Below are 10,288 nucleotides of genomic sequence, written 5' to 3'. Positions count from 1 at the left end.
TTATTAAATTAAAATTCCACATTTAATTTGTAATGTAATATATACGTAAAGTATTTATTAGAAAGGGTTTGTATATGTAATGTATTCAATACATTAAAGTTTTAATAATTCAATTTTTTTTTCATTTTTCTTATAAATTCAAACTTTTCAAATTATTAAAATTTCATTTTTTTTAATTAAACTCATGTAATACATGGGTCTCACACCTAGTATATATATATATATATATATATATATATATATATATATATATATATATATATATATATATATATATATATATATATGGTTAGGTTCATGTGAGACAAAGGGACCAAATCTTGATCACTCATCTCAAATAATTAGTGGCTAGGAATAAAACATAAAAACACTATAAAAAGGCTGATGTAGGCGGTGGTAATTTTAAAAATACGTCAAAGGTTGTGATTAACTATGGACCAGGAGGGATACCTCTGTCATTTTGCACTCAAATCATATGAGAGCTGATTCTTTTCTTCCCAGTCATGATTTGCTTCTTCTTTCTCCCCTAAACTTTTCTTTATCTTGATTTTTCTCAAGCGTAATTCCATAGAATATGAAATCGACCAAAATCTTCTCAATCTTGTTCCACAAAACCCTAGAAATCTGCCCCATCAACGAGAACTCGCAACAAAAAACTTATGTTTTGGTTCTGTATCAATTCAACGAAAGTCCATAGTTGCATCCTTCAATACATCGATTTATTCAGATCAAACATCGATCGTGGTTGTTTCAAACACAAAAACCTCTTCAAATGGGAAAATTACCTCTATTACAGGTTTTATGATTTTAGATTTTGATAAATTAGATCTTATCTTCTCTGAATATATTAATAGTATATGAAATGACTCTTCGATTAATAGTTTGTTTAACTTTTTGTGTTAATTTGTTGATTAATCACATAATCTAACATTGCATTAGCAAACTAGGGTTTGATAGGTTAGTATTATGTTTTGATGAAATTGTGGTTTTTAGTTTAAGATACTCTGTAATGGAGTATATTGGTTTTATGCTTCTGACTATAATACGTTTTGAGAATCTGAGGATTTGTTATTCTATTTTGACATAATGGAATTCATCTCTCTGTATTTCTAGTCGGATAATATCACATTTAGATTCATATTCTAGATAATATAGATTATAAATTGTCTCTTGCAATAGTTTTCAGGAAGTTTTTATTTTGTTTATTCTAAATTGTGAATTTTTTTCTTAAAATATTTATTGTAGCTATAGTTTGTATTTGATCCATATTCACTATAGCTTGAGTTGGGAATGAACTTGTTTATTGTAGTTTCGGTTAAATATTTTTTGAAAATGTTTACTGTAGCAATGATTAGTTTTTAATACCCATTTAAAGCTGAAATTGTTTGTTCAGGTTGGTAGTGGTTGTTAACCTAAGGTCTGATTAGGTCTATTATTTTGTAATTTATATAATATTAAATCTTTAGTCTTAATTATATTAGATATTACTAATCAAAGTTAAGTAAATGTGTGCCTGATAACCTGATATTATACATATTCTTAGTTTATAAGTTAGATCTTGATTTTTTTTATATAGATGTTATTTTGTTAGAAACTACTTTCTTTAAACCTTTTATGATGAGTTAATGTGAAATATTTTGAAATTATGTGTCATATTACGATTTTATACATTATGATTTTGTTGAAAACAACTTGCTTTGAATTTTTTTTGTTGAATAATGTGTAATATCTTATTTTACACATTCTTCTTCTGTTGGAAACAACTCTGCTTTGAACCTTTTTGTAAAGTATTGTGATAGTACTTGATTAACAATGAAGGAATATGATATATTCTGATGTAAAATATGTAATATTCTAAGTATTATGATTAGTAAAATTTGAGTTCTAATGATATTTTGTTGATTAATTAAAAAAAGTAAAAAAAAAAAAAAATAGATAATGCGTTACACATTCATTTAAATAAGGTTTAATACATAAATATTCTAGGCATTCTGATTTAACACAATTTCTTATTCTTTCTCATCTGGATTTTCAATATTGTGATTCTGATTATGAAACTAGATCAAGTTATGGATCGTCAAATATTCCTAAATAAAAGAAACTGAAGCTTTTTATTCCAACAAATGGTTTATTCTACACAATCGGATTTAGAGTTTGCATCCAGAGTTATTCCATGTAACGTATAATACTATAATTTCTTGATTGTTATATATTTGTGTGTGATTTTGAGTCAATGTATTATAATCATTGATTTATCTTTGTATGTGACTTTGAGTTAATATATTCATCTCTGAGATATTCTATAAATCTATGTGTTTTGATAATAGTATAGTTTTAGTCAAAAATCACTTTGTATCTTCGAAGATGTACTATAATCAAAGATATTTCACTGTATAGTTATCTCAGAAAATTACGACGTAATGTAATATAGTATTGTATAACATATAATTTAGAACTACCTCTTTTAACATAAAGGTTTGATTAGGTGACTAGGTTATCTGATCTTTTGGTTTTTATATAATATTAAATCTCTTGTTTGAATTATACTACATATTACTAATCGAAATTAAATGAACATAAACTTTATTTGGAGTCAGTACCATGTGGACAGTTATGTTTTTTTGTTATCTTATCTCAGATTATGTTTTGTGTATTCTGAATAATGCCTTGATTATATTAGATTTGTGTAAAATTTAATGTGAAAATAAAATAAAATTATCTAATTGTAAATTATTTATTAAACAATTTTAATATTGTTAATTATTTGCAGAATGTTAGAATATTCTAGTATAATAAATTGATTGTTTATATCATAACTTTATTGTTTTAATAATAGTATGGTTTATCTTTTGATACAGTTGAAATGAAGAAACTACTAAATCAAGGGAAAATGAGCTTTTGATCCTAAAGGAAAGAACGTTGAACAATTTCTATCATCGGAAATAGATAAAGACAAAAAAAGTCATACTTCATAATACTTCATCTGATAGCTCGTCATCTGATTAAAACGTGTCAACAAAATATGAACAAGTACATATGACATTATAGTTGTAATTTTAGAATATATGATGTATAATGTTGATATTCAATTATGTATTTACTAGAATAATACTTGTAATGTTTTAGTTTATGTCATCTAATGTCAAGTAACATCTTTCTCATATTACATGAGTTTATATATGTATAACATTCTATTAAAATTAGGCTTTTATATACTATTACAGAATAATGTTCTAGGATATTCTAAGTTATATGTACAATATCCTAATAAAATAATGTTCTACGTTTTCTATTAAATAAGTTGATTTACTACATATAAATATTGTGTACATATAGAATATTTTAATATAATAATATTATATATGATATCTTTTCAAAAGTTATATGTAGAATATTATGATAGAATAATGTTCTCGGATATTTTAAGTTATATATAGAATATTCTAATAGAATATTCCTTGATTAAAATTAGGTTTTTTATACTTTTATAGAATTTCTAGAATATTCGAAGTTATATGTTAGAATATTCTAGTAGAATAATGTTCTACGTTTTCTATTGAATAAGTTGATTTACTACATGAAAATAACATGTATATATAGATTCTAATATAATAATATTGTATATGACCTATTTCCAAAAGTTATATGTAGAATATTACGATAGAATAATGTTCTCGGATATTTTAAGTTATATGTAGAATATTTTAATTGAATATTTCTTAATTAAAATTAGGTTCTTTTATACTCCTGTAGAATTTCTAGAATATTCTAAGTTATATGTAGTGCGTAGCATATTCTAATATAATAATGTTATACATTTTTTAATTGAATAAATTTATTTACTACATGTAAATAATGTGTATATATAAAATATTCTAATATAATAATATTGTATATGATCTCTATTCAAAAGTTATATGTAGAATATTATAATAGAATAAGGTTCTCGGATATTTTAAGTTATATGTAGAGTATTCTAATAGAATATTTTTTAGTTAAAATTAGGCTTTTTATACTCTTATAAGTTATATGTAGAATATTTCTTAATTAACTTACATTATGTAAGATTCTAATATTATATGTAATATTATGTAATATTCTAAATTTATAATTTATAGCGTTATAAGAATATATAGAATAGTCTAGAAAAAAAATGATTTATAGAAAAGAAAAGTTTATAATATTAATGTGTAATAATCTGAAAGATTGTAATATGATGTAATATTCTATTATAAGATGAAATATTCTAATTCAGACCATCATTCCATTCAAGTGTGTAGGATACAAAATAATATGTAGGAACCTAGACTAATAAACTTTTTAAACGAGTGAGAAACATTTAAACTTATAAAATGAAGTGAATACTTTTAGGATAAATATCAAACTTTTTTCTGAAAGTTAAAACCTATTCTAAAACCTCATAGATTAAAAACCAAATTTCAAGTTTGTATTATAAAAAGTATATCAGAAGGAGTACTTAATAATATGTTGTTATTTGATACACAATATTATGAAACTGTATGAAATATTCTAATATTAAAGTGTAATATTTTAAATTGTATTATAACGTATAAAATGAACTTATATTACATAATATTCTAATGTTATATTTAATATTCTAAATATAAATACCATTCTAACAAAATAATTTAATTAGGTTGTCTACATTCGAGTTACAACTTAATATTCTTATAGAATAATATTATAGGATGTTTGTATATGTATAACATTCTAAATAGAATGTAACACTAAATGATTATATGAACATCAAATATTGAACTAGAATATAACAATATATATGTAAGAAAATTAAAATAATGCACAGCTTATTTGTAAATACCAATGTAAAAGTAAAAACTTAGAATATAGTGTTATCGTTTTATTCAATTACCTCAAATACATCACTTGAAACCAAACAAACAAAATATAAGCAAATTTATAACATCCCACTACATTGAATGAGACACTTCAGAAAACTATTATCGAGCCACATTCTCTACAGTTCCATTCAAGACTTACCTAAAAAGTTGTAATGATAAAAAACATGAAAGTTTTAACTAATTTCATAACTGTATGTACCACTTTACACTTTGAAAGGGGTTTGATGGGTATTAGGATATATATATCTGCTGCAATAATAATGTTTAAAGTTGCACAAATGTAGGGAACAATTTCATCAAGAAAGAAATAAAGAGAGTGCAGAGAGTAAATTAAAACAAACATCCTCTTTACAGATTTCGATTCTAAAGATGAACCAAGTCCTCATCATCCGTCAACTTCTTAGCCACTTTAACTCTTTATGGACCAAGCACCATTGAAACCAACATGTCAATATGCTTCTTAGAGTTCTCATCATTAATTAATGGTGACAAGATATGGATGATATGCTTCTTCCAACATATGCACTGAACATTTGCATCGATGACAGTTGTATGTCCTTCAGTCACTGATAAAATGAAGAAGTACACAAGTCATCACTAAGTTAAGAATAATTAGCTTGGAATTTGGGGTTAATATCATTAAATAGTAACAAAGTTTAAGGGTGGGAATGAAGGAGTGATATATCATACTCTACACCAGACTCTTTATTCATTTAGGACTTTCATCAAACAGGTAGAGTGCATGTAAAATGTAAGAGAATTGGCTCAAGAACAATAATAGTTATGTACATATCTCATTGATTTTATACAATGAACACAAAATAACACGAAGATACATTGTTTTTGCTTGCTTATCTTCATTTAATATGTGCTCAAATGCACATAAAAAAACCAAAAGCTTGATATTGATAATCGATGGCTGAAATCAAATACTTGAATTGATAATAGATTTAAGATGAATTTAAATTGATAAAACACCTTATTTGAGAGTAAAATTGAAGCATGAATACGATGGATATCGATATCAGTTGATGAATGGCTAAAAGTCATTGATCAAAAACTCAGGGGAAGCGAAATCAAACCTTGATCAATTGATGAAATCATGATGTAGAGTAAAAAGCACAACTTGAAAGATCGTTAGCAATTGTTGAAGATGAAGATTAGTAGAAATCGATTGAACACTTGAACTTCTACCTTGGATGAAATCGATGATCACAAAGCTAAAATCAATAACAATCTTGTAATGAATTGTTGATGTCGATAGATGAACATAAACCTCAATCACTCAAATCGAAGCAAATATAAGATTGATTAGCATGAATCGGAGATTAAGGAATGTTGACCGATTAGTATGAATTGGTAGAAAGAATCGAAGCAGCTGGGTTTTGTGATAACGTGAAGATAACACATCTGATGATCTAAAATTTAACCTAGTGACTAATCTACCCCTAATTAACTAATCTTTTAGACTAATTAGTGTTAATCATGTTTTTTTATGAGCCACAAGATCAGTTTTGATCAAAGGCTTAGATTTGGTCCTCATGTCTCACAAAATATAAGTGGTCTCAAATGAACCTCTACCTATATATATATATATATATATATATATATATATATATATATATATATATATATATATATATATATATATATATATATATATAACATGTGGATTGTGGATATTATTAATTCTCTTTTTAATGTTTCTTTTGTTTTTCACATTAATAAGTAAGAAGATAGATAGTAAAAAAAATATACCGGGATATTTGATTATATTTTGATTTCTCATAGATGTATACTATCACTCCACAATCCAAAGACCAGGGTTTGTATAGAGTACGAAGGGTTTTTTATTTCTTTCATGCTCCTCAAATCTTCCACTTCGAAGAAGAAAACACTGTCCAAAGCCTTTTCTTCTTCCAAAATTTGACCAGCTAAACCTATCTTTGGTAAAAATGGCGACTCTTGTTCCCCCTCCACCAGCGGCGGCGGCGGCGGAAGCGATCAAACCGGAGAAAGTCGATTACATGGATCTACCATGCCCTATTCCTTACGAAGAAATCCACCGGGAAGCCCTCAGTTAATATCTTGCTTCCCCTGAACCTCAATTACTGAATCGGTATCGTTAGTTTTGTTTTAGTTTTTGCTGTAAACGATTTAGGTGATTGATCTGAATGATCACATAAACCCTAATCCATTATCATCGTTAAACCCTAAGCTACTTGATACTTTTGAAATTGTTTACTTTCTTGATTAGAATTATTTCTATGGTCACGAAATATACGTATTTATCACCCCGTCTTGGGGCACCGGAACCTTTATCATGGGGATAGATACCTTCATAGTATTTTTCAAATTGGGGTTCTTGCTCAACTCTACATATATAATGCACCTTTTATTCAAACCTTAAACGTTCAAGAGCAAATCCTACACATACATTCGATTCAAGAAGTTAAATCTATTGTTATGGAAATAGTATTTTCCTTAGGACGATTTGTTGGTAAGTGCTGCAAGAAGACTTATAAGCAATGATCACATTGTATCAATTCTTAAATAATGCGTTGTTATTTTCTTATTGTATTCAACAATCTGTAATTGGTCGACTATCTTGGTGTTTCATATTGACCCAAGACACATTCAGTTCAATTGGTAGCAAGAATGCATGATACTTGAATAGAATCACCTGCAAACTAGAAACATAAATGAAGTTGTACTTTCAACATCATCTTAGATTGAATATTTTCTTGTTCTCTAGTGTCCTTAAAGGCTGATTATTTTGAGGGGATGCGAGTTGATTTTACTAAGGGACTCAATCAGAGGTTCTCACTAAGTCACAGGTACTAATTCCAAATCAACATATGTTCTTTGAGTTCATATGAACTTTCCTCCTTTTCTGTTTTGATAATTATCCAATTTTAAACTTTATAGTATTGCCATGGGACCCACGGAGCTCCCTTCTCAATCTGCTGAAGTAATTAAAATTCCAACTGCAAACTACGAGTTTGGTGCAAACTTCATAGATCCAAAGGTCGGTTATTTATGATCATGTCTCATGTCATCTATGACCTTAGTTTGCTGTTTGCTTACTGGAAGGGTAGTTTTGTAATTTTTTGTTGTGTTGTAGTTAATGCTTATTGGAAGAGTTTTAACCGATGGACGAGTAAACGCGAGAGTGAAATGTGACTTGTCTGAGAATCTTACCATGAAGGCCAATGCTCAGGTAGAAGGGTAGATTAGTAATTATTAATATTTACATATAATACACATGAAGCATTTTTTGGGTGAATGAATGTTATGGATAATTCCTTGTGTTTTTTCTTCTCAGCTTACAAGCGAGCCACACATGTCTCATGGAATGTTCAATTTTGACTACAAGGTAAATTATTAGTCTTGTATGCTTTACAAGTTTTCCATTTTATTAAAATTTATGTCATTTTATTGGTAACTGATTATGCAATTTGTATGCAGGGTAGTGACTATCGGACTCAATTCCAACTTGGAAATGGTGGTTTGCTTGGTGCTAGTTATATTCAGGTAGAAGATTTCTTATCTCTTATATTAATTTGGTTTTTATTTTTTAGTGTTAACAAAATAAAAAAATAAAAATAATAATATTTTGGTTGCAGAGTGTTACCCCTCATTTGTCATTGGGTGGGGAAGTATTCTGGGCAGGTCAGCATCGTAAGTCTGGTCTTGGTTATGCTGCCCGATACAATACGGATAAAATGGTAATTTTCTCAAATTTTAACATGTTTTATATTTTAAAATTTTAATTTCTAGTCTATATCTCTATTGACTATTATTTATTATTTTTGCTTCAGGTTGCCTCAGGACAGATTGCTAGCACTGGAATGGTGGCTCTTAGCTATGTTCAGAAAGTGTCTGAAAAGGTAACTTCTTGTTAAATGTTATTGGTATTAATTTTTTTATTTTTTATTTTGGACTTATTACATTACTTTTGTCTCCTTTGTTGTATGTAGGTTTCATTAGCATCTGATTTAATGTACAATTACATGTCAAGAGATGTCACTGCCAGCTTTGGCTATGATTATATACTTCGCCAGGCAATTCAACCAACTGTTACTGTTTTTTTAAAAAAAAAAAAAATAAAGTTTGTGAAATTGGCATCAAAATTCTTAATTTTAAAAAACTAATATTTTTTACATCGACAGTGTCGGCTTAGAGGCAAGATTGACTCAAATGGCTGCACATCTGCTTTTCTTGAAGAAAGGTTGAGCATGGGTCTTAATTTTATCATCTCTGCTGAGGTCAGTGCATTTATCACACTCAGTAACTTGACATCATAAAGTAAAGTAGTATTATATGCAATAAATACCAATATACTTTTTCTTTAATTTTATTCCTATCACGACTTTCTTCTACACAATTTGTAGCAATCTCATCAAATGAAGAAAGCAGTTTTCATTGCTAGAACTAGTAGCTACATTTTTTAAAGGATGAATAAGGAAAAAAAAGTTGAAAATACAATGGCATAATTAGGTAGGTATTTTAAAGTAGAATGATAGTTTGCTAAAATTTATGAAACATTCAGATAGACCACATGAAGAAAGACTACAAGTTTGGGTTTGGATTGACAGTTGGAGAATAGATACAACAACACGCTTCATTGTTTTGTGAGTCAAATTGATTATTTTTTGCAATCTTGAGGACAAAATATTCGAGATTTATTTTTATCTTTTCTGAGCAATACATGACAGTTTAGAGTAGCATTACTAGTTGTAGACATTTAATTTTGCAGTTTGGGGATGTAATTTAATGTAGTATGTTTTCAGCCATTTCCATTTCAATTTCCATTTGTATGGATGAATCATCATAATCATAATAAGGGATAAACTATATGGTAACTTTGATTGTGATTGATGGGACAAAATCTAGAAAAGGTGCAACTGTTGGAAATATGTCACAAGTTTAAAAATTATGCTATTTCAAGTTTAAAAAATGAGAAACCCTTTCAAATATGACCAATCCGATGAACCAAGTAACTTTCTTGTTAAATTATATTTTACAAAGCCTCGTATAATTGTTTTTAGCAACACGTATATGGTACCCATTTGTCACTGTGTAGCTCTTAACACAAACTTTTACACCCCGCTTCCGAGTTCAACTTAAAGAGAGAAAAGAAAGGAAATGGGAGGAAATGAGGGGAAAGTAAGAGAGAATGGTGCTCCCGAGTTTCATTAAAGGAAGGAAGTGGAAGGAAATCGAAGGAAAACTTTCCCTCCTAACTTTCCTCCCGATTTGGGAGGATTTGAAAAGAAAGAACAAAATGTTTAACTTTCCTTCCATTTCTCCCCAACTCGGGAGCACAAATGACAAATTCTTTTTCCTTTCTTTTCACTTCTTTTCTCTCCTTACTTTCTTTTCTCTTCTCTTCTTTTCTTTGCTAC

At 28.0% G+C, this 10,288-nt stretch overlaps 1 protein-coding gene across 1 annotated transcript; it reads left to right on the top strand.

The window, feature by feature from the left end:
- Window positions 1–6,691: 6,691 nt before the first annotated feature.
- LOC145048394 (mitochondrial import receptor subunit TOM40-1-like) lies at window positions 6,692–9,676 on the top strand. Its single transcript, XM_078996864.1, has 11 exons — window positions 6,692–6,959; window positions 7,636–7,717; window positions 7,809–7,908; window positions 8,005–8,100; window positions 8,206–8,256; window positions 8,349–8,414; window positions 8,507–8,608; window positions 8,702–8,770; window positions 8,861–8,944; window positions 9,053–9,148; window positions 9,433–9,676. The coding sequence occupies exons 1-11, from the start codon at window positions 6,836–6,838 to the stop codon at window positions 9,487–9,489; spliced, it is 927 nt and encodes a 308-aa protein (XP_078852990.1). The 5' UTR covers window positions 6,692–6,835; the 3' UTR covers window positions 9,490–9,676.
- Window positions 9,677–10,288: the final 612 nt, after the last annotated feature.

Source organism: Lactuca saligna, chromosome 5 (assembly GCF_052625555.1).
Source record: "Lactuca saligna cultivar CGN05327 chromosome 5, ASM5262555v1, whole genome shotgun sequence".
Classification (NCBI taxonomy): Eukaryota; Viridiplantae; Streptophyta; class Magnoliopsida; order Asterales; family Asteraceae; genus Lactuca; species Lactuca saligna.
Note: the sequence above shows the minus strand (reverse complement) of the source record. Positions and strands in the feature narration are given on the sequence as shown.

Coding starts and splice junctions, on each gene's coding strand:
- LOC145048394 (XM_078996864.1), top strand. CDS start 6,836: ATGGCGACTCTTGTTCCCCCTCCACCAGCGGCGGCGGCGGCGGAAGCG. Junction 7,909..8,004: donor CAAACTTCATAGATCCAAAG/GTCGGTTATTTA, acceptor GTTGTGTTGTAG/TTAATGCTTATTGGAAGAGT. Junction 8,101..8,205: donor CCATGAAGGCCAATGCTCAG/GTAGAAGGGTAG, acceptor TTTTCTTCTCAG/CTTACAAGCGAGCCACACAT.